This window comes from Nomascus leucogenys, chromosome 2 (genome assembly GCF_006542625.1).
Source record: "Nomascus leucogenys isolate Asia chromosome 2, Asia_NLE_v1, whole genome shotgun sequence".
NCBI classification, from domain to species: Eukaryota; Metazoa; Chordata; class Mammalia; order Primates; family Hylobatidae; genus Nomascus; species Nomascus leucogenys.
This window is the reverse complement of record NC_044382.1, coordinates 143423404-143448580: the sequence shown is the minus strand read 5'-3', so window position 1 is coordinate 143448580 and position 25177 is coordinate 143423404. Positions and strand designations below refer to the sequence as shown.

Genomic DNA, 25177 nt, shown 5'->3' with positions numbered 1-25177 from the left:
GCTGCAGTTGCTCCCACTTCCAAACTTGGAATATTTCCTTTCTCTTGGTTGTACGCTCTTGAGATTCCATGCTTCCTATCTGTGGTTCTTTCTCCATGACTCTGTTGTCCCTCCTTTTACTTCCTCTTCTATTCTTTGCTTTTGCTTTGGCTTCATGGATATTCCTTGGCCTTTATCACATTACATCTTTCATTCAAATATAGTGTTTATGAAATCGGTCCTGATATCACCCTTAAGGAAATTCTGTGTTGAAGATATAAGGAGAAAGTTAAACAAATAAATTTTGCAATTTAGAAAATGCTTGCTGGTTTCAAAGTTCTTTCACTAATTTCATTGCAGTTTCTGCTGAGTAGGGAGCATGCAATTTCATTCATGAATGCAACAGATGTTTACTGAGCTCTTTTTGTGTAGGAGACCCTTTGCTAGATGCATAGGACAATGCATTGAATCAAACAGACTCCCAGCCTTAGGATCTTACCTCTTAGTGGAGGGAGACAGAAACGTTAAGGCTTTCTAGTCTCTACTTGTCTCCTTTAGATACTTACATCAGGGGAGACTGACCATGACTTGAAGGTCTTGTGACATTCCTGCAATTTAGAAGAACAAGGGAAGACTTTTTCATAAATGTGGACAATCTCTGTGCTACAGGAGTGAGGTTTTTTCCCTTCTTTCCTCTGTGTTTCTAATGGACTCATAAACTCACCCAGGAATCTGTGCTTAAAAAAAAAAAAAAAAAAAAAAAAAAAAAAAAAACTTTCTAAAACTTGTTAATTCCTGGAAATGATAGAGAAAAGAAAGGGCATATATGTCATCCAACTCCCTAATCTCATGTGCAAAAATTAGGCATTAAATAAAGCTGCTATTAAAAAAAATTATAGATGGGAGAGAAACTTTTAAGCCACCCACACATCTGCATATTTGGACTGTGATAATTTAACTCCTTTCACGTTTGAGTTTTGAGTTTGTCTTTTATTGAGAGGTTTTATAAAGCACAACTATTTGTAAACTGTTTACACATTTGTAAAGCTGTTGTTAGGGATATCGCTGAATATCGCCCACATAAGGTCTCTTGTGAGAAACGTCATCTGGAATTCCTGGCCAAGAAGAGCTCTTTCTATTTGAGAAATTGGCATAGGAACTCCTTTCTGATAACAAGAGCTCTATAAATATAATTTTTTTTTATTTTTGCCTCTGATATCAGAAATGTCTCAGGGACTTAAGGGCCAACAGAAGTTACCTTTTTGTAGCATTCAGGACGAGTTTATGTGCTTTCTCTCCATTTTTATGACATGTTTTTTTTTTTTTTCTCTTTATGTTTTACAAACGTGACTAACCATATGCCTTTTCTCCCTGGTGCCTAAAACCTTTTCTCTTAACAGACTGAGTAAATATCTAAAGTAATCCATGCCCTAAATCAGGGTCATCAAACCATGGCCTGCTGGCCAAATCTGGTGTGTATTTGTTTCATCATATTTTATTAGAACACAGCCACACTACTTCATTTCTATATTGTCAGTGGCTGACCATTAGGCCTTTGAAACCTGAAAGGTTCAATATCCAGGGAGGCTGGATAGTAACCCATCGATCATGTGTGTGGTGACTATCCCTAAGGATAAGAAAAATAAAATTGTTACGTATTACTCTTAAATTAGTTTTATATGGATTGTTAAATGGGATTCATGCTTTGAAAGCCACCTCATACGGGCTTATATGTGCATACACACACATTTTCCATTTTCATCATGATAGCTTTCTAAGTAAATTTAATTCTTCCTTTTGGCAATCATATCATTTTTCCTTAGTCTCCTCTTGACCATTTCCTATCTTGATCTCTTTGCTTCTAGAGGAAGATCGATGCAAACTGTACTGCAAGGCTGAGAACTTTGAATTTTTTTTTGCAATGTCTGGCAAAGTGAAAGATGGAACTCCCTGCTCCCCAAACAAAAATGATGTTTGTATTGATGGGGTTTGTGAAGTAAGAGAACATTTCTGCTTTGGAGTGTATGAGCATGCTTCTGTTTTATCATATCATATGTGTACCGTGAAGAGTGGTGTGAGACATTGTGTCTGGAGAAGAGCAGATGTCATAGAGGGAAAGGGCAAAATGTTTCACTGGATTTGAGCACCGTATCTTTTTTATTTTTGTATTTTTTGGGGATGAAATTTCACTCTGTTGCCCAGGCTGGAGTGCAATGGTGAGATCTCGGCTCACTGCAACCTCTGCCTCCTGGGTTCAAGTGATTCTCCTGCCTCAGCCTCCTGAGTAGCTGGGATTACAGGTGCATGCCACCACGCCCAGCTAATTTTGTACTTTTAGTAGAGACGGGGTTTCACCATGTTGGCCAGACTGGTCTTGAACTCCTGACTTCAGGTGATCAGCCTGCTTCAGCCTCCCGAAGTGCGGGGATTACAGGCGTGAGCCACCATGCCTGGCCGAGCACCGTATCTACATTCCACATTTATTTGTTGCATGAGCCTAGTTCAATTATTTTAGTTTATTTTTTACTCTACTTGCACATATATATTGCACATGGAGATGATGCTGTATCCTACTTTGCATAGGAGTTGTAAAAATGAAATAAGAATGTAAATAATAAACTTTTATTGCATGTGCACTAAGTACCTTTACTACATGATTAGAACCTCACAAGTGTATTTTGAAATAATACTATTTGTCCCCAGTTATTTTTCCTTTCACTTTGAGTGCTCATTTTCTCTTCCATTTTAATTTTAGTTTGAGCCCTTTGATCTTTTAAGGGTGTGTGTTTGTACACATGCATGCATGCATGTATATTGTCCAGCATTTTCATATTCATTGTCCAGCATTTTCATATTTGAGTCACACAGCTGGCCTGAATAATCTCAGCTGGTAGTAGTAGCGATGGTGACTTTTTATTTCAGTTTCATCAATGAAGAGTCTAAGCCTTAGATGAGTTATACAACTTGCCCAGTCATCTAATAATGTCAGGGGAGGGATTTGAACCCCAAGTGAGTCCAACTTGAGGCTGTGATTTTTAACCATAAGCTGTACTGCTTCCCTAATGCTCTGTAAATACAGATAACAAGATAGCACAATCAGGCCAGGTGCAAACAATATAGCTCTTTATTATTCCCAGCCTCTGGCTTCTCTGATCTTTGATTTTCTCATGTTTTTTGTTTTTGTCACAGCTAGTGGGATGTGATCATGAACTAGGCTCTAAAGCAGTCTCAGATGCATGTGGCGTTTGCAAAGGTGATAATTCAACTTGCAAGTTTTATAAAGGCCTGTACCTTAACCAGCATAAAGCAAATGGTGAGAGATGCTGCTGTTTGTTATTGCTAATGAGATGCAACTTTTGCTACCGAACAAGTTTGAGTCACGCCAAATGTGGTTGAGCCTTTTACTAGTTCACTGGACACACTAGTGATGGTGGCATTTGTCACTTGTGCAAGAGTAAGGGAGGATAGTTTTGAGGAATTTCGTCGATACATTACCTTGTAGAAATATGCTAAATAAATGCCTTTCTGCTTTGCATTTTTAGTATGCCGACCAGGCCCCCTGTGTGTCCAAGTGCATTTGTTAAGCAAAGAAACGTTGTGAAACTTAGGTGATCTCTACTCACAGCACTAAATGAATATTTGAAGCAGTTATCTAAATATCTTGAGTGAAATTAAACTTTTGATCCCTGTTTTCTGAATGTCATCACTGAAGATACATGGATCTAAGTTTCTTCCGGACAGATTTTTTTTTTTTTTTTTTTTTTTTTTTGAGACAGAGTCTCGCTCTGTTACCCGGGCTGGAGTGCAGTGATGTGATCTCAGCTCACTGCAACCTCCACGTCCCAGGTTCAAGCAATTCTCCTACCTCACCCTCTTGAGTAGCTGGGATTACAGGCACCTGCCACCATGTCCCGCTAATTTTTGTATTTTTAGTAAAGATGGGGTTTCACCACACTGGCCAGGCTGGTCTCAAACTCCTGACCTCAGGTGATCCACCCACTTTGGTCTTAGGAAGATTTTTTAAAAGTCTTCTTGAATTTTGTGGCCTTTTTCGGTCCGGGAAGGGGAAGAGTGTATTTCTTGTCCACAGAAAACATACTTGGAAGGCTTTGGGAAGCCACATACATTTTCCCTAGTCTAGTGTTCTTACTATTTGGACAATGAAATCATTGATCATGTTTACTTCATAGAGTAAGAATGAATTTAGTTAATGATTCAAAAACCTCACTCTATAAAACTGAACACTACATGTCACGGGCCATTTCTAGTCCCCTTTGTCCAGTGCACAGGGTAGAATTGAGACATACTCTCTTCTTTCCATTTAGAATATTATCCGGTCGTCATCATTCCAGCTGGTGCCCGAAGCATCGAAATCCAGGAACTGCAGGTTTCCTCCAGTTACCTGGCAGTTCGAAGCCTCAATCAAAAGTATTACCTCACCGGGGGCTGGAGCATCGACTGGCCCGGGGAGTTCCCCTTCGCTGGGACCACGTTTGAATACCAGCGCTCCTTCCACCGCCCGGAACGTCTGTACGCGCTGGGGCCCACAAATGAGACGCTGGTCTTTGAAGTAAGCCCCTTCTGTGTATTCAGTTTTTAGTGCTTCTTGCTACATTTATAGCGATGACTGCAATTGGAGCCAGCTTAAAGAACTCCAATCCTTCTAGTTCAAAGGTGTTTCCTGGCTGGGCACGGTGGCTCATGCCTGTAATCCCAGCGCTTTGGGAGGCTGAGGTGGGCAGATCAGCTGAGGTCAGGAGTTCGAGACCAGCCTGGCCAACATAGCAAAAACCCGTCTCTATTAAAAATACAAAAATTAGCCAGGTGTGGTGACACACCCCTGTAATCCCAGCTATTAGTGGGTTGCTGAAGCAGGAGAATTGCTTGAACCTGGGAGGCGGAAGTTGCAGTGAGCCAAGATCGCGCCACTGCACTCCAGCCTGGGCAACAGAGCAAGACTATCTCAAAACAATGACAACTAAAAAGGTGTTTCCTAATAGGCTAAATTTCAAAGTGTAAAGGGAAGAAGACTGTGATTCCATTTGGGGGAAGAGGACAGGAACCCAAAGGGCCTCGAAGAGAATGGGTTGATTTTCACATTTAGAGGTCAACCTTTCACCAATATGCTTAGGTTTCAAGAACATCAAAGAATGTAGCAAGAATACTTTTTATATTATTCTGGTTTGTCTATGTCTGCCATTTGGATGCTCCACTGTAGCTATTCATAACATAGGTCAACTGGCCTAGGAGAACGGATTAGTAGTAGAGAAAATGCTTGCCTGGGTGTCAGCAGAGTTTCATCATACTAAACTACCATGATCTTGTAGGTTGTAGCTTCCCCATAGATAAGAAAAGGAAAAAAAAAAGGGTAATAAAAATGATAATTAAAAGAACCAACGTATCTGGAAATGACTCTGCAAGGCTATTACCGTAGAAACATTTTCTTTAGTCCCCATCATGTCTCTGAGTGCTTTTTCTCCGTTTGTAAAATGGGGTGACTGTTGGCTCTTATAGGCAAGTGATGTGCTTCAGTTTGTATAGAAATGATACTGAGTACTTGCATATCCAGCTACTCTTATGAGTTATTTTAAGTTTCAGTTTCTTACCTGTGAAACTAAGGTAGAAAATGGTCTTCACTAACCAGAAAAATAAGGAATCAAGTATGAACAAATATTAAAAGACTTGCCTATCTCATACAGCTAGGGAAAAAACAGAGCAGAACTGGAGTCAAAGTCTTTTCACCCAGGAGTATGAGATCTGTGTAACACTCAGATTACTGTTCTCTTCTCAAATAAATGCAAGATCAATGTAACTGTTATTATTATTACGATTATCATGACTGTAATAGAGTAGGTTCAGGCATTATGTGATCAGTTTCATGCATTCATTTCTTAAATGCCCACAACCACCTTAGGAAGGTAGGTATTGTTACTTAATCCCCATTGTACAGATGAGAAAACTGAGCCTGAAACAGACTGTGTTACGTGTAAGTGGTAGGACTGAGGTTTGAACATAAGTCTTCCTGGCTCACTTGCCCACACCATTATCTTAATATATCACCAATACTGGCAGGGCTCAGCTACTTGTCATTATACGGTTTTTCTCAATGTGAAATGTTGCCTCTGTGGGAGGTACAAAGCCTACTAGGGGTGGGGAATAGATAGTTTGCTCTTTGGAAACATCTGTCATCCAGATTTGAATGCATAAAATACTGAGAACATATCCATGTATTTTGACCAACACTGACATAGATCTGTGGCAACTAGAGGGTTGATCTGAAAACTGACTATTAGGAAGATTGTGTTTATAAACTTGTCTGATGATTTTTACTTAAAATTTATTTTCCTCTATCTTATATATGTTAATTCACATAAGACTATTGGCACTTACTGTGTTCTTGGTGCTGAGGAAAGGGACATAGTGCTTGTTTTCTGGGCTGACAGCATGCTGTGTCCTCAGTCATCTCAGGGTATTTTGGTCAGATTAGTGATGAATAAGACAAAAGAAAATCCTCCTGCTACAATGAAACTTTGAGTGTTGAAGGGTACAGTACAGCATTACACAAATGAATAGATAAATGAAGGCAGATGTATAGATTTTGGTAGTTTCTTTGAGAGAAAATAAAGTATGAGAAAAAAAAAAACAGACTTTTTGAATTAGAGAGTTGGTGAGGAATTATCTGAGAATTACCATGTGAGGTGAAACTTGAAGGATGAGAAGACCCAACCGGGTAAAGAGTAGAGGAAATTCAGGCAGAGGAAGCAACAATTTAAAACTCCATGTGGGCTGGGTATGGTGGCTCACCCCTGTAATCCCAGCGCTTTGGGATGCTGAGGTAGGTGGATTACTTGAGGCCAGGAGTATGAGACCAGACTGGCCTACATGGTGAAACCCTGTTTTTACTAAAACAAAAATTAGCCAGGCGTGGTGGTGCATGCCTGTAGTCCTAGCTACTTGGGAGGATGAGGCAGGATAATCATTTGAGCTTGGGAGGCAGAGGCTGCAATAAGCCGGGATCGCACCACTGCACTCCAGCCTGGGTGGCAGAGCGAGACTGTCTCTGAATAAATAAATAAAACCTGATGTGGAGTATCAACTTAATATTTTAGAAGAACTAAAAAATAGGAGAATCTAGCTATAGTGTAGTGAGAAAAGAAAGTATTGAGGTGTGAGATGGGTATAGTAAGGGGGTGGCCCACAGATAATATAAACCATGGTAAGGAGTTTGGATTTCAACCCAGTAACAACCTCAGGATGTCAAGGAAGAGGGTGGTTTACACCATCCTGTCCAATATGGTGAAACCTCATCTCTACTAAAAAATACAAAAATTAGCCGGGTATGGTGGCGCATGCCTATAGTCCCAGCTACTCAAGAGGCTGAGGCAGAAGAACTGCTTGAACCCAGGAGGCAGAGGTTGCAGTGAGCCGAGATCGCACTACTGCACTCCAGCCTGGCATCAGAGCGAGACTCCGTGTCAAAAAAAAAAAAAAAAATTCAACCAGGCTGCTATGTAAATAAGTGATTGGAGAGGCAAGAAGTAAACTGAGGAGATAGGAAAATGGTTCTAGAATTCCAGGTAAGGAGTAATAGACGCTGAAACAGATGGTGACTGTGAAGGTGGCAGGAAGTGGATCTGTTTGCAGTGTATTATGGTGGAGAATTGGAAGCTGGAAAAGTTACTAGAGATGTATAAGAAATGAACTCTGAGGGAGAAAGATGTAAGAGAGTCACAGGTTTCTTCCTTGAGCATTTGGAGGATGGTTTTACCACTATCATTGTCTTAAGGATGACTGGAAACAGGTTTAGGGATGGGGAAAAATTCCATTTTAGCCACCATATATTTGTAATGTATCTTAGATATGCAAGAGTAGCTGTCAAGTAGGCAGTTGAGTATGTGTTTAAAATGCATGAAAAAAGCCTTGGAATGAATATGCAAATCAGTTGCTAAAAATACCTAAAGTAGTATAGTAGTATATCATTTGTTAACTGAGCAGGGCACTTGGATCCAAGTTTTCTTTGATAAGCTGCCTCTTGGGAGTAGCCAAATACTTGCAATATCCAGAATGTGCCTTGTGAGGAAATGTTGAGCCTTGGTTGACACCACCAGTAAAGAGGAGCATGCACCTATCATGGAGAGGCGTGTTTGTGCTGGAAACAGGATCTTCACAGATGTCGTGGAATTTGTTTGTAGATGCAAATCTCTCATCATGCTGGCATCTTGTCATGTATTTTTGCCCTGCACCTGCACACCCACAGACGTGAGAGTGGAGGTGGCCTCATTCATGGCAACAGGGATGGCATCCTAGCTGTTCTTCCTGCTGTTGCTCTAATTGTATATGTTTCTATCCAGATTTTAAGGTATTTAAAATCTGTCTGAATCTCATACGCAAGAGCTATGCAAATTCAGTTTACAGTAGGCTTTGCTACTTTATTCCCTTGATGACATTTGAGACCCTCTGTGGAGGCAATCAGAGAAACCCACTAAGTGCCAGTTTCATAGTTTTAAGACCATGCAATCTATTATTCAGATTTCAAAAGCGTAGCATTTTCCATAATGTCGAAGGACCATTAGGAGATGATAGAGATATATTTTTTTTAGGCCATGGTGGTAGAAAATGAAGGATTAGTCTCCAACAGTAGTGATTAAGTAGCACTAGCCTTAAATATTTACTAAGGAAGAAGAGTAGTAGGCAATTAAAAATAAAACAAATAACCTTAAATTCTAAGATGTTCTACACACAGAATGGCTGAGAGTACAGACTCTTAACTAGCTATATAACTTGGGCAAGTTTCTTAATCTCTGTGTCACTTAATGTCTATATTTGTAAAATAGGCAAACAATACGAGCTAATTATTAGGGCCATTATAAGGATAACTGAAGATAAGTTCAGTGCCTACAAAATACTTAGCCCATAATGTTAATTACTGTTGCCATTATTTTGCCTTCTGAGCATATCACATATATTTTATATATATATGAAACCTGAGACCATATTTGGCAAACTGGTGATCACAAGTCAAGTTCAGCCCTAGGCCTGCACTATCTATCTATCATATGTATATATGTACATATATATATATACACACACGCACACACACATATATACACACACACACACACACACACACTTTGTTTTTTTTTTGAGACAGAGTTTTGCTCTTGTTGCCCAGGCTGGAGTGCAGTGGCACAATCTTGGCTCACTGCAACCTCCGCCTACTGGGTCCAAGTAATTCTTCTGCCTCAGCCTCCCAAGTAGCTGGGATTACAGGTGTGCACCACCATGCCCAGCTAATTTTGTGTGTGTTTTTTAGTAGACATGGGGTTTCACCATGTTGGTCAGGCTGGTCTGCAACTCCTGACCTCAAGTAATCCACCCGCCTCGGCCTCCCAAAATGCTGGGATTACTGGTGTGCACCACGCCCAGCCATGTATAATATTAAAATGGACAAAATAGATGAATGCTTTAATATCAGGTGACTTATACATATGAATTTTTGAAACTCATAAGAAAACCTCTAGTCCCAGGAGATACTTGAGTTTGCAACCTGGATCGTGAGTTAACTCCCATCATCTTCCTAACAGGAGATAGCTAGTCCCATCAGTCCATCTGTTTGGTGGACGTCCGTCAAAGATGTCATAGCACCTACTCGAGAGAAGCTGTCATTAGGAAATGTTCTTCCAACCCTCTCAGCATTTTTATTTGAGAGGAAGATACTAGCATTTCCCAATCAAAATAGACTACAGCCAGGATAGTCTGGAGCTCAACAGTGAATCCAGCCCCTGATATTATACTTTAGTTAAACCTAAGGCATAGGAGTTGAACTCTCTTATTAAAGATTTCTGGATTTTTTTAAGTCATTTTTTAGATATATTGTGTTACCTATTTCTTTTCTACTAAGCATTTGAGCAGCAGACTTCTTTTTCTTTTGAGGGGCTTTTTCGGCTTGAAGATATCAGTTTTAGAGAGCAGGACTTCATTAATTTTTGCCAAGAGGCCTTCGATCCACCTCAAATCGAATGTACACAAACCAAGTTCTGTGGCTGAAAGTGAACCTGAATAGGGAAACAGGGGTACATGCATCTGACAGTCTCTGCCATGTGCAATCAGAACAAAGTGCAAATCACTCCTGTTGAGAAATATGTTTTTTACCGCTTCATGACAAGCAACCATTTTTTCTGTTGTCTCTCCAGTTTTGTTCATAAACACAGAACCATTCCAGCAGGTTTCCACAATTCTGTTTGTAATTTAAGCTTTTTTTTTTTTTACCTTGAGTCATTTATTTATTTATTTATTTGTTTATTTTTATTATACTTTAAGTTCTAGGGTACATAGGGTACATGTGCACAACATGCAGGTTTGTTACATATGTATACATGTGCCATGTTGGTGTGCTGTACCCATTAACTCATCAGTTAGCATTAGGTATATCTCCTAATGCTATCCCTCCCCACTCCCCGCACCTCAAAACAGGCCCCGGTGTGTGATATTCCCCTTCCCGTGTCCATGTGTTCTCGTTGTTCAATTCCCACCTATGAGTCAGAACATGTGGTGTTTGGTTTTTTGTCCTTGCGATAGTTTGCTGAGAATGATGGTTTCCAGCTTCATCCATGTCCCTACAAAGGACATGAACTCATCATTTTTTATGGCTGCATAATATTCCATGGTGTTTGTGTGCCACATTTTCTTAATCCAGTCTATCATTGTTGGACATTTGGGTTGGTTCCAAGTCTTTGCTATTGTGAGTAATGCCGCACATATGTTTATTGTGGTAATTTAAGCTTTGTGTTGGACTTATATTATCTGCAGGAAAACCACAACAAAGAATGAGACAAGAAATGATGAAAGTGCAAAACAGAGAGATGTAGTTCCTTCTCATTTTCACCTTTAGACCCTGAAATCTCCCGTTGTTGTCTGTTGATCATATTAGCCAGGCCATTGACATATTGTCACTGAACATAAGATAAGCTTCAAGCTGAGCCATTTTATTAGTGCTTTTTAAAAATTTATTTATTTTTTTATTATACTTTAAGTTTTAGGGTATATGTGCACAATATGCAGGTTAGTTACATATGTATACGTGTGCCATTTTGGTGTGCTGCACCCAGTAACTCGTCATTTAACATTAGGTATATCTCCAAATGCTATCCCTCCCCCCTCCCCCCACCCCACAACAGGCCCCAGTGTGTGATGTTCCACTTCCCGTGTCCACGTGTTCTCATTGTTCAATTCCCACCTATGAGTGAGAACATGCGGTGTTTGGTTTTTTGTCCTTGCGATAATTTGCTGAGAATGATGGTTTCCAGCTTCATCCATGTCCCTACAAAGGACATGAACTCATCATTTTTTATGGCTGCATAGTATTCCATGGTGTATATGTGACACATTTTCTTAATCCAGTCTGTCGTTGTTGGACATTTGGGTTGGTTCCAAGTCTTTGCTATTGTGAATAGTGCCGCAATAAACATACGTGTGCATGTGTCTTTATAGCAGCATGATTTATAATCCTTTGGGTATATACCCAGTAATGGGATTGCTGGGTCAAATGGTATTTCTAGTTCAAGATCCCTGAGGAATCACCACACTGACTTCCACAATGGTTGAACTAGTTTACGGTCCCACCAACAGTGTAAAAGTGTTCCTATTTCTCCACATCCTCCCTAGCACGTGTTGTTTCCTGACTTTTTAATGATCGCCATTCTAACTGGTGTGAGATGGTATCTCATTGTGGTTTTGATTTGCATTTCTCTGATGGCCAGTGATGATGAGTATTTTTTCATATGTCTTTTGGCTGCATATTTGTGCTTTATTTAATCCATGCACAGCTCTATATGTCATTCATCAGCATGACTTAGCCCTGACAAAAACTAAACTTTAGGATTTTTCACCAGGTGTAAGATTTTTCCTGATAGTTAAAAGTTATTTTTGAGATGGCCGGGTGCGGTGGCTCACGCCTGCAATCCCAGCACTTTGGGAGGCCAGGGCAGGTAGATTACCTGAGGTAAGGAGTTCGAGACCAGGCTGGCCAACATGGTGAAACCTTGTCTCTATTAAAAATACAAAAATTAGCTGGGCATGGTGGTGGGTGCCTATAACCCTAGGTACTGGGGAGGGTGAGGCAGGGAGAATTGCTTGAACGCAGGAGGCAGTGGTTGCGGTGAGCCAAGACTGTGCCATTGCACTCCAGCCTGGGCGACGAGAACAAAACTCCATCTCAAAAAAAAAAAAAAAAAAAAGTTTTTTTTTGAGGAATGGAAGATTGGCCTCCATTGGTGATAGAGTTCTCTCAGATTGATCTGGTTCATCAGTCTATCTATTTGTAAATAATACAGACAGCACCTTGAATGACAACAACAACAAAAATAAGATGTAAGGACAAATGTTGAGTAGGTCTAAATAAAATCATAAAAACGAAGTCTTCCCCAGGTTCAATTGGATATGTATAATATGTTTTTAAAAATAATTATTTACTACTACATAAAAGAATAAGAACTACAGCAATATCTCCAGTAATACAAAACTGTAGTTTCACCACAGTGGAATAAGGTCATATTTGCCTGGCTATTGTTTTCCAAAATCTTTATGCACTCATTCTACCAGTAGATTCAAGAAAAACTTAATGTCCAAGGAATTTGACCTATCTGAAAACAGTCTACATGGAAACTTGTATGATTAATTGGACGTGCCTTGCTTGTATTTTTAAAGGAGTTATGGTTTCATTCAAAAGTTGCAAATGTATTCGAAGCAAAAAAAAAAAAAAAAACCTCCAGTTATCTAGTATTTTGTCTGTGATACCTGTTCAGATAATTTGGGTTAATGCTTTTGGTATTTAAATTACACTTTATTGTTCTCTAGAGAACATCATCAAATTGCTGGTCAGTTTTTAGCACATGCTTGTATCTCTCTAAAATGGATGGAACACAGATATTCTAAAACCATGAAATTATAATAAGCCGTAAATTATATTTTCCCAAAAGTGGACTGCATATTGATATCCAAGTGATGCATGGCTGTATTCTTTAAAGGAAGTTAAATAAAGTTCATAGGTCTTTCCATACAACAACTATGAATTGAGCCAAAATGAATACTTTTGGAGCCAAACATATATTTACTCCAATACAAAAATGTTAAATCTATTTTTATAATCTTGTGAAATGCTAAAATCACTGTGGGAACCTACTAAAATGAAAAATGCTGTTCCATCCACAGAAAGAATAAATCTATGAATGAAAGCACCGTCTCTTGGCCACCTAAAATTATTGTATATTCACTAAGTCCTTATGATGATGTAAAATTCAGCAGAAGTGTATGTTTTCCAAAACACATGAGGATGGCACTGTGAGATTCATGTTCCTCTTTTTTTCCCTCTCATATGTATGACATCATATTCTCCCCATATCTTAGCTAAATTTCATTTTCTTCTGCCTTCATGTGTATCGATGTCGGTAATTACCATCAGAACGATTTTCTTCTGTTCGCTTCCTTTCATTGTCTCATTTAAAAAACATTCAGTGTCCAGCCCTGTGTTAGATATTGGAGATGCACAATCAGGCCAGGTGCAAAAATTCCAGCACTTTGGGAGGCTGAGGCAGGTGAATTGCTTGAGCACGGGAGTTTGAGACCAGCCTAGGAAACATGACAAAACGCCCGTCTCCATGAGAATACAAAAATTAGCTGGGAGTCGTGGTGCATGCTGCTAATCCCAGCTATTCTAGAGGCTGAGGAGGGAGGATCTCTTGAACCCGGGAAACTGAGACTGCAGTAAGCTATGATCGTGCCACTGTACTCCAGCCTGGGCAACAGAGACCCTGTCTCCAAAGAAAAAGAAAAAAAGGTTAAGACATAAATCTTGTCACCAAAACTTTACAGCCTTAAGTCTTTAACTAATGTAAAAAAACAAGCGTTGGTACGTGGATTCCATTCTTTTGGGGAGCAATATGGGTTAGACAAGGAACATCTGTGTAAATAGCTGGGATCTAGGTTGCTCTGCTACAAACTATATGACTTTGGAAAAATCACTGAAATGATCAGGGTCCCAGTTTCCTGATTTCAGAAATGATTTCCCTAGGCTGAACGAATGTCTTCCACTGTGTCCTATAGCACTGTCCTGAAGTACTTTCACAGCACCCCCAAACCCTGTGTTACCAGACGATGACTTGGTTATGCTTGTAGCTTCCGCATCTGGCACAGTATCTGGAACATCGTGGGATGTTTAAGAAAATGTACTGAGTGAACAACGTCCAATGATAAAATTCATTGGTTGCAATCTTCTTTCAGATTGAAAAATTTTACATGGAACCAAAACATAAAATGAAAGGAGAGCTTCTTTCACTGAAGCCAGGAGTGAAGGGACCAGAACCCAGCCTGTCTTTACCCCATTTCAGCCCTGAAATCCTCTGAAGATCCCGAGGCTTCTGTAATACACATTTGAAAAACCACTGTATTTGATCATCTCTTGAGACTGGTCTTGACAACCATATGGTTTAAAGTTAAGTACAGCAAATAGCATTTAAAGTAATGAAATTTGATCTCCTAAAATGCATTTGAGGAATCAATGTGCTTCCTAAAACACTTGCTTTCCTGAAGTGAATAACTTACACCTAGGAAGTCACTGACCAGTTAGTTCACAGTGGACTTACCTCAGTCTAGATGAATAGCAATTTACCCTTATAGGGTGTTGAGTTTGCCAATGATTCCACTTATTTCTTGGTGTTTTCTAGTACAAGGCAGGATAATGCAATCCTGGAAATAATTGACTGCTGTCAGTTAACCCCAAGAAATAAGTGCATGGTTTGATGCCAAATAAAAGTGTCTTCTGCTTCTGGTTATTTCTGTATGTCAAAACTTTTTAGAATGTCTTCATGGGAAGCTCAAAATTTAAGCTAAATAGAAAACAGACCTTCACTTGTATCACTAAGTCACATGCCAGTCCACTGTTAAAATGCAGTCTGTATTACAGACATCCATTCTCCTTGGGTCCTTGGTTCTGGATGGTTTCAACATGTGCAACAGGTGGATGTCAATCTATACATTGCTGGCCCCATTGATTTCCTTGGTATTAAAGGGAAATACATCATGGTAATCAAGCATTTATATGATTGCCTTAGGTCTTAAATTTCTTAGGCATTATTTAAATCAATCAAGTTTTGGATCTTGAAATACGTATACATATATGCATATAAGTGACTTGGAGAAAAGGATATAATTTTCTTGACCATGTGTTTTATTTCTGTATTTCCCAGAAAAAAATAACTAGCCATGTACATGTGCACATTAGCATAAAAATAAATATTGATTTAGCAGTCACATAGTTTTTGAGATCACTATGGATATAGTTAATAGAAAACTAAATAATTTCCGTGTATTTCAACTCATTTTCTACAACATAGGTCTGGGATAAAGACTAAGGAAACTCTCACTGAACTAGTGTACTTGTTAGTCATCTGGAAGATTTAAAAGTTAGCTTTTATTTTAATAGAGTTTAGGATATTATATATCGGTGACCGCATTGTTTATTTTATTGGGTTTGGGAATACTGAGAAAAACTAAATCTATTTTAATTCTCCACCCCTGAATATCTAAATTAAGTGTGTGTGTAAGAAATTAAATTTTCAAGTGATGGAATTGTGAAAACTGAACATCAGAGTGAAACTTTACACAAGGCTTTGCTGACAGACAGTTCATCTGAAGTAGACACATACATATGCTGGGTTTTTGAGTATGGCTGAAAGCAATGTTTTTCCATCTTGAGGTTTAGGTGTAGGTAATTTAAGGTCACTGACTTTGTCCTTTGTTTAAGCAATACGGAAAAGGCCTGTTTCATATACAGTTTTAGAGGACCTTGGCAATAAGGATTAAAATGTACACAAGTTTTTTTTTTCATGATTAGCTGAGGTGTCCACTTAGAGATGACACATTCTCTAGAAGTGACTAGAGATGAGGTATCTTACTAGCTCATGCTCCTCCTTTCTCTCCTCTTCCTTTTCCCCCATTTCAGTCTTTGTCTGTCTCTTTGTCTGTATCTTTCTCACACACGTACACACACACAACAATGAATGAGTGACATTCTCTATCAAGCTGTCATGCAGTTGGAGTGGAGGTGAGGAAATTCATCATGAGTGTTTCATTATAAAGTAACTTCATCCCTGTCTGATAAACAAAGTGATTCAGTATGACATGATAATACAGGTTGCTATTGTATGGCTGAAATATGACCACCTGTGTTTTTACAGCATTCCTTTTTTAAAAAGTTTTAAAAAACAGAAAAGCTCTCCTTTATGTTAGGAATTTTTTTCTCTATGTTTAGCAGACGAAGAGGATGTTTAACTCTTTGAAATCCCATTCGTAGTGTAATAAGGGAGAATCATGAAGCTGAAAACTACAGCAGCCTTTCTCATGACAGTACGTGAGAAATAGGTTAACCACAGGCTAGTTTCAAGGCAGGAAGAGACATCTAAAGAAAATTACTATAATAAACAACTTCCTCCACTCTTTGGCGAAAGGAGATGACAGGGTGGTGGGGACCAGGTGGACAGGCACATTGATCAATGAGATGACAGTGTGAGCACCACTGACGAAGTTATTACCTTGTCGTCCAGCTCCTTTGTGACCCTGCCTGCTGAATTCTCCCCAAGGAGAAATGAGTAAGGAAGTGCCTCAAGATACAATCAGTGTAAGGGAAGGGAGATTAGCCAAGTAGCATGGACTGAGTGAAGACACAAGACACAAAAGAAGCAGAGAAGTAATGGAGAATTAATTCAGAACAGATGATAGAAAAGTCAGGCTCGAGAGGACGATTCAGAGGTACTTTTGCGATGGCACGTCATTTGTCTAGAGATTGCCATTTGCTATTTGAAGTGGGGGCCTCCAGTTAATTCATGGCAAATACTTTTGTGACGGGTTAGAGAACACTATTTATTTCTCCTCACTACACTCTGAGGAATGTTGATGAGTTGAATTAGAACTGTAGTCAAGGTTCAATGTGTCAGCCCACACCTTTGAAGCTGCCTAACAGATGCGTTTCCAAATCCCCGATCAGGGTCTTTGTATTACTGTCTCTTGTCAAATTCAATCACTGACACATAATAGCAATGATGATACCTGGTCATGTTCTTCCAGCTTTGAAGCAAATAAGAAGTCAAAGAAAACTGGCTGAATTTTAACGTCATAAAAGTTTCCAAAAATCACATGAGCTTACAAAAACATGAATCCACACCACAAAACCATTCCTTCCATGAGACATAGGAGTGTAAGATGCCATTTGGGCTTTATCAAGAAAAGGCCAACCAATAAAGTCGATTATATTTCAGTTGTTAAAACAATGATTATAAATAAATCCAGGGGAAAATGGATTGAGGAGATCAAGTATGCTTAAATTAGATGCCAGTATGTTCAAGAAATAAAATTCTTAGGTTCAAACCCAGTGTCACAAAGTAAATGTCGCAGCACGCTAGGGAGGCCCAGTGTTGTCTTTCCAACAGTTAACACAGTTTTTAAATTTTTAAATTAGAATCCTGGGCTTGGTGTTTCAAAGCTTGAGAGGCAATGTTGTGAGAGTGAAGATGTGAGGTGTTAGGGTTAAACAAGACCAGAGACTTGAGTCCCCTTGCTGTGACTTATTAGCTATGTGACTTTGAGTATCGGTTTATTAGTCTACACTGTCGGAATTAATAGCGCCTTCTTCATAATGTCATTATCAATTTTACATGAGATAATGCATGTACAATGTTTTGCCTGGCACACAATAAGCACTCAATAGGCACTGTTATTTTTAAAGCAATCAAATACATTATTGAGTTTCCTAGCATGCATTAAATAAAAAGCTAGTCTTTAAAATCTATCCATAACCTTTATGGCAAAATGAGAACAACTTCTTGAAGAAGAAAAAAAAAAGAGGCCTTAAATAATGAAACAAATACAAAACTCACTGAAGGAATTTTAAAAAGTTTTAACATTAAAAATTAAAAGTGGGGGCAAAAGAAAGAAAATTATTTACCCATGATTATTCAAGGTATCCTTTGTTTTAATTTTATGTGCCCTAAACAGAAACTGCATCCCCTTCCTTCAGAGAGTGGTTGGTAGATTCCAGCCCCTGTCTGTGGTTTTCCAGCGTAAGAAGTTGTAAATTTTATAACTCTGCACCCTGCGGTTAGAGCTGCTGAGTGTTGTGTCTGAAGTCAGGTGGTTTGTGTGTTAAAGGTAGACATTAAACAGCTCTATGGAGGACCTGGAAGCATTTAAGGAAGTTGCTTGCCAGCTGTAAATTAGAGACTCCATGCCAGTTGGCTGCAAAATTCTCTGGACTAAGTCCAGCTAAGTAGACTGAATCACTGGCGGTCTTTCCAAATTTGTGCATTTGACAGCTTGGCTATACACTCCGACATGCGGCACAGGGTTGTAAGCAATGGCATTATTGTGACGCGGTGCCATTACGGGAGGGATGCAGTGCTCCTGTGCCCTGAGGGTGTTTGTATTCTCCAGGAATGCTGAGAAAAGCAATGGACTACTCTTGACCTGGTCACCGAAAATGTTTTAAAATACATGTGAACAATGGGAATGATCATTTTCAAGTTACAAATTACCTAAGATGTGTTCCCTGGCATTCACAGAGGAAGTTAGCATCTCAGGTAGGTTCTATGCATCTCTCTCCAAGGTTGTCCTGCTTCCCCACATCAGTGGCAGAGGCTATCTGTGGTTCACTTGATGGTGATGGACACACTAAAGCACGTGCTGAGATATAATCAAGGCCACCAAATTGGGGTCTATATTCTCCAACCATGAAATGAGAGAGAGGTCATTGTTAGATTGAAGTGTCATTTAGCATTTGAAAAATTGTAAATCGTGTCTTAAAACTGATCCAGGTGAGAAAAGCTGAATTTAGCTGGGCAGGGCTAGCTTCATGGGCAGGGCTAGCTTCATGGGCATGGGACCTGCCCAGCTGCAGAGGACCTCGTGCTTGGAAGGGCCCTGTGGTTTAATGCTTCACTGTCACTGTCTTGAAATCCTTAATTTCTTCAAACAATGACTCTTGGATTTTCATTTTGCACTGGGCTTTGTAAAGTATGTAGCAGTTTTTGAGGGTGGATTTGATTTCTTTAAGAAAATTCTGATTTTTTTTTTAAGAACAGGGTGAAAGAGAAACTTTCCCACAGAGATTCTATGAGCCAAGTGGACAGTAATCTCCAAAGATTTAAGTATTTGCGGGCATCAAACAGTAAGAGATAAGAGGATTTCTAGGATACTCTTGGTCACTGTTCTTCTCAACACAGGATAAAGATGGGGGCAAAGAGCATCTTAGTTATTGAGAAGCAAATAATATACTACAATTGGCACATACTTATCTTTTATGTATTTGGTCTTAGTACTTATTTGTTTAAGTTTTTACTTCCTTTACAAGGCCTTTATGAGCTGATGTTAAGTAAATTCTTACATCAGCTTTCTGCTGGTCTATACAAATATTGTCTTTCAGTCTACATGATAACACGTTGAACTCCGCATGTGAATTTATAGCTACACAGACATTAAAGGCAAGCCTTGAGTCATTTGATTTTGTAAAGTTAAGAGGCCTTCATTTATGTATTAATAGAATGCATTAATATGTTAAGGAAATAAACTACAAACAATACGCTCTATATGCTACTGGCCATAAAACTGTAATAGTAACACACATACACAGGCATACAACTAGCTACTGTGTATTTTATGAGTTAATTTAAAGCTGCACATTCCTAAGAACATGTAAATTGTGTAAGTTATTTCTCTTTTTCTTTTGGCCAGATACACGAGTTTTGTATTACCATGATATTTTGAAATGGATGTGTTCCCTTACTGCTGTTTAATATTCTGATCATTGCTGGTCTTACCTTTAGTTCAAGAATTTTACTTAGCTGAGGATCGTCATTTTCAAGTTTAGGAAAGGGGATGTGGGAAACACAGTTTAACAGTTTGTCCTTTTCAGAGGGGGAATAGAAATCTTCAAAGAAAACAGAAGGGTTTGATTGTTTTTTTGGAGGCGGTGTCTCACTCCATGGCCCAGGCTGGAGTGCAGTGGTACGACTGTAGCTCACTGCAGCTTCCAACTCCTGAGCTCAAGCAGTCCTCTGCCTCAGCCTCCCAAGTAGCTGGGACTATAGGCGTACACTACAACACCTAGCTAGTTTTTTAAAATTTTTATTTTAGAAATGGGGTCTTGCCTTGTTGCCCAGGCTGATCTTGAACTCCTGAGCTCAAAAGATCCTCCTGCCTCAGCTTCCCAAAGTGCCTGGCCAGAAACTCAAGTTTTGTTGCTTTGTGGGTTCTTTGCTATAATCATCACCAAGATGTGTTATTAATAAGTGATAGCTACAAAGCTTCTTTAGATATAATGTGATTCCCCCCCCCCACCTCAGATTTACTAAAACATGTGAATTCCTTTTATAGGATGTATAGCACTTGATTTTTTGAGATGGAGTGCTGTTCTGTCGCCCAGGCTGGAGGGTAGTTGAGTGATCTTGGCTCACTGCAAGCTCCGCCTCCTGAATTCACAGCATTCTCCTGCCTCAGCCTCCCGAGTAGGTGGGACTACAGGTGCCTGCCACCAGGCTTTAGTAGAGATGGGGTTTCACCGTGTTACGATGGTCTCGATCTCCTGACCTCGTGATCCACACACCTTGGCCTCCCAAAGTACTGGGATTACAGGTGTGAGCCACCATGCCCAGCCCTAGCACTTGATTCCCAAGTAACTGTGACTGTGTTTTCTTTATATATGAATCTGTCTCATCTTCTCCACTGGGGGATATCGCTTCTCCTCCTCCCGAAAGTCATTTTTTTGTTGTTGTCTTGACCGTGGAAGTCACAAGAGACATGATGGTGGCTTAGATCAGGGCAGGAGCAACAACATGTGAGGTGGTAAGATATGAGAGAGGGTGAAAGTTAAAGTAACACCATTTCTGATCTACTAAATATGAGTGTCAGAAAAAGAGAAGTCTAAAATGGCTCCAAGTTTTTATTTTGACCTAAACAACTGGAAGGGTATTCCCTATCAATCAATCAGCAGCCTTTCAGGGAGAGGCAGAAAAAAGTTAGACATTGATATACTTTTAAGCATTCAAGTGAAGATGCCAAGTAGACAATCTAGTATGGAAGATGGTCATCAGAGGCTAGGTTTCATCCGTAGCTGTGCATCCAATATGGTAGCCATTAGTCACACATGGTTATTTAAGTTTAAATTAAAAGGCTTTTTACTTCGACCACACTAGTGCATTTCGAGCACTCAGTAGCCATATGTGGTGCAACTACGGTGGTCACATCCTGGTGGAGATGAGGGGAGACGGAATCAGTGTGTAGTAAAGAACTTGGACTTGGAGACAGGACAGGGTATCCTGAGTGACAGCAGGGGAGGAGGAGGAGGATACGGATACAGATGCAGAGAAACATTTGACAATGGGAGATTGTGTGAGTTCCCTTCTTGTTGGTTGCATTGATAATTTTTTGTGGTTGGCTTGAGTGAAGGTCTGGGGAAGCTTGACGTGGTTGTTTTTGCTTAATACTGGTGACACTTTTATCATCACAGTCTTTTTCTTAAACACATTTTTTTTTTCTTAAACACATCCTGCTGTTCACAGCAACATTTAAAAATGTTTTGCAGTGAAACCACAGGCCATGTATGGCTTAGGCTCTAGAATCTGTCTAAAAGGTGAAAGGGGAATATATTTCAAATGTCTGTTGAAAATTTGTCAAACTACTTTTTTAATCAGCAGAACGTAAGTCCTAGAAGCACAAAAGGCAAGAACTAATGTTCTTTTATATTTTCTTTGCGTTTTTATTGGGGATCTGTTCCCCTATGGCAGAAAATATTAGGATCTAGTTTGAATGGGAGGAATGGGGTGATACTAGAAAGTGGAGATGAGTAAGTTAATTTCTTTCTGTATAGCACTTACACTTAAGCTTGTCTCTACTATGTGCGTATGTGTGTGATGCGACCCCTTTGTACTGCAATACCATTCTGCCTTGTGGGCCTTAGCGCACCATAACTCTTATGCATTGCACTCACATTGTATTGCCACACAAGTAAATATGGTACAGTGCGTAGTTTTCTCTGGTACAAGGTCTCTGCATTTTTGTTGCATTAAAAAAAAAGCAAAATAAGTGCTACATTTGAAATGCTGCTTTAACTGAATATGAAATTGAACTATGAACCAGCGTCAGGATCATCTTCTGAATGTAAAAGTGCTCTCACAATTCTAATTTGACCATGAATAAAACTGTAAAGTTTCTGTATTTACTTAATATCAGATGAAAACATTAACAGAAACACTGCAGGAAAGCATACTATTTATTCAAAAATACTATGGAAATAAGGAAAGCATAGTATTTATTCAACATGTGTGAAATGTTAAGTTGAACACAGGATTCCAAGAACAGCTGTATGACTTAGCTGCAAAAGTTAAAAAAAAAAAAAAAAAAGCAAAGACTAGAAAAATCTTCAAAACTAAAAGACTCCTAAGACTTTGATTTAGAGATTATTTTTATTGGCAACTGATAATAATTGGGCATTTGTTCATGTAATGGTACTACCTGTTGTGTTTTGTATTGATTTTGTTTTGGATGGGGATGGAGGAACACAGATCCATCTGTTAACATTTTGATTATTTCTGGGAGGCATCAAGATTTGTTTTGTTGCACTACAAACTGATGTGTACACCATGGAATCTTAAGATCTTAAGAGTCAGTCATAATACTCCTGGAGACATTTAAGCCAGTAACAAAATAGAAGTCATTTTGTAGCATCCTAAAGAGTGATCTGGTGAAATGAAAGGCCTTGAACAGCTGCCACCCACCAAACTCTAATGGAGGTGGGATCCCACCAGATGGAGATAGAGCTAGGGGTTCCTATTTTTAACTGGCAATCAGCTTTGCCTCTTGGGCATGAATGCCCAGTTCTAGTGGTAAAGAATTTTCCACAAGATTCATGGAGTGGGAAAGAACCAGCTATTTATATTCATGCTTTGAGCTTGAAAAATAAAAACAGGAGGAGTAGTTAAGAGGGCATTAAGAAGGCAGACAGATATGTTTCCTACATCAAAAACAAGGTAATACATCGCATTGTTTAGGCACGTTTTAGTTGGTGGCTTTATTTAAGCTCAGTCCATAGTCACTTGTGTGATCTTGCACAAGTTCTCTCCAGTTTCTTTTTTTCAATGAAAATATAGGCAACTACATTATGGAGTGGTTAGAAGAATGTTTTATGATGCATTAAGAATGGCTGCAGAGTGCTTGGCACTTGGGAAGTGCCCAATATGTGATTGCTCTTATTTTAGTAGTCAGACTTTATAGGATCAGATTTATCCTAAGTTGTTGCCTTTTTGGAGGTTAAGTCTATTCTAATGCATATATTCCAATTCCTGATTCTGAACATGTTTCTTTTCTTCTTTCTTACCTGCTCATCCTAGCACACAGTTAACAAATTCTCTTTGGGAAAATTTTCCATAGAAATTATATTAGAAACACATTTGGATTCTAAGGCTGATGGTAGCAACTCTAAGTGGGGTATTCTGTGGATTTTGGAGTGCTTCCCTTGTTTCAATTTCCACTAGCACCCAGGAGAGAGCTTGTAAATTGTGACCTAAGATAGTTCATAAAAATGTATATACATAGATTCAGTTTTAACTATTATCTGTAGGGCACCACTATGTGTGTTTACCATGCTAGGTTTTTAAGTTAGGGTTTAGACCCAACAATATAACCTTTCTTTCTTCATTATGATACATATACGTGTGTGTGTGTGTGTGTGTCTGTGTGTGTGTGTCTGTGTATGTATGTGTTTGTGTATGCGTTATGGGCTTATGGCAAATGTCAATTGTGTTTTGCTCTTTAGCATCTACCTAAATCTCAGTTTTGATAACGTGAAGGTACACATTTTAAAGTGTCCTGGGAAAACTTTAAGTCAACATAAAACATACTTGGGAACCATGAAGTATACCAATGTTAAGGTCAAAATGTCATGTAAATATCTTTAAAATATTCAGTAAGATTTCTGGAATTCCAGGGTCTGACCTGTATCTTGATCTCTGATTTTTATCTTACACTGTCCAGATTCTGATGCAAGGCAAAAATCCAGGGATAGCTTGGAAGTATGCACTTCCCAAGGTCGTGAATGGAACTCCACCAGCCACAAAAAGACCTGCCTATGCCTGGAGTGTCGTGCAGTCAGAGTGCTCTGTCTCCTGCGGTGGAGGTAGATGATTTTCTCATTCTGTCTTCCAAGTCTGTCTCTCTTAAAACAGGTTCTTTCACTCCAGGCATCTTTAACACAATATGGTTTAAATAAGCCACCCAAGAACTGTCTTTTAAGAACCGTCACCATAAAAGCAAATATTATGGCATTAGTTAAGGGTTTTCCTGTGTGGTAAGGAATCAACTCTCACAAAGCGCCAATCAACCACACCCAAGACTCAAAAGTTACACATCTAAAACTTACGGGAAAAAGACATAAAATATATTGACTTATTTACAAATAGAGGCATATTTATATTGTATGTGTTTTTTTTAATTTTCAGCTTATAGTTTAGTTTCCACCAATCTTGACTTTTCTGTCCTTATAAACCTTCCGTTTGGAAGTTATAAAAGCTAGGGTCAAGGCAAGTCAGGACACATACACGGCAAACTTAAGATGTCTGTCTGAAACATGGATATCCAGTCAGAGATAGGTCAGCAAAGGCTCTTTCGCTAGAGGAATGGATTAAATCTGAGACAACCTTTGCAAGGAAGGAACAGCAGCAACCATCTACTCGGTGAGTAGAAGGAAGGCATTTTATTTAGATGTGAACAACGTCACATATTTGGGGGTTAAACAATTGTCACACTTGCCCATTTGGGAGGAAGAACAAGTGCCCAAAAATAAGTTCCTGAAACCAAAGCATGAATGTTGGTCTCTCATTTCCTGTTATTCAGAGCAGCTGGTGACAGTGAGACTTCCTACTGGTTCCATCCCACTAAGCATAATAAGGCTTAGAATCGGAGACAGAAGAAAGATACAGAAAATGAAGAAATTCTTATATCTGAAAGGCCTATCTGTAGGTCCATGCTAATTAACAAAATATGAAAAAATACTTTGAAAGTATACATATATAAAATAATTAAAAGGTAATACATTTTCTAGTAATACACATTTTAAAGGCAGTGGGCTATTAAGAAGAAAGGTAATCCCCATAATTTGTAA

The 25177-nt window shown here is 39.1% G+C and overlaps 1 protein-coding gene across 1 annotated transcript in view; it reads left to right on the top strand.

Moving 5' to 3' along the window:
• ADAMTS18 (ADAM metallopeptidase with thrombospondin type 1 motif 18) overlaps positions 1 to 25177 on the top strand; it is a 155323-nt gene that overhangs the window by 113262 nt on the left and 16884 nt on the right. Inside the window, exons 13-16 of the mRNA XM_030819159.1 lie at positions 1845 to 1975; positions 3169 to 3292; positions 4305 to 4549; positions 24052 to 24193. Of these exons, the coding sequence (XP_030675019.1) occupies positions 1845 to 1975; positions 3169 to 3292; positions 4305 to 4549; positions 24052 to 24193 (642 nt within the window). The remainder of the gene's footprint in view (positions 1 to 1844; positions 1976 to 3168; positions 3293 to 4304; positions 4550 to 24051; positions 24194 to 25177) is intronic.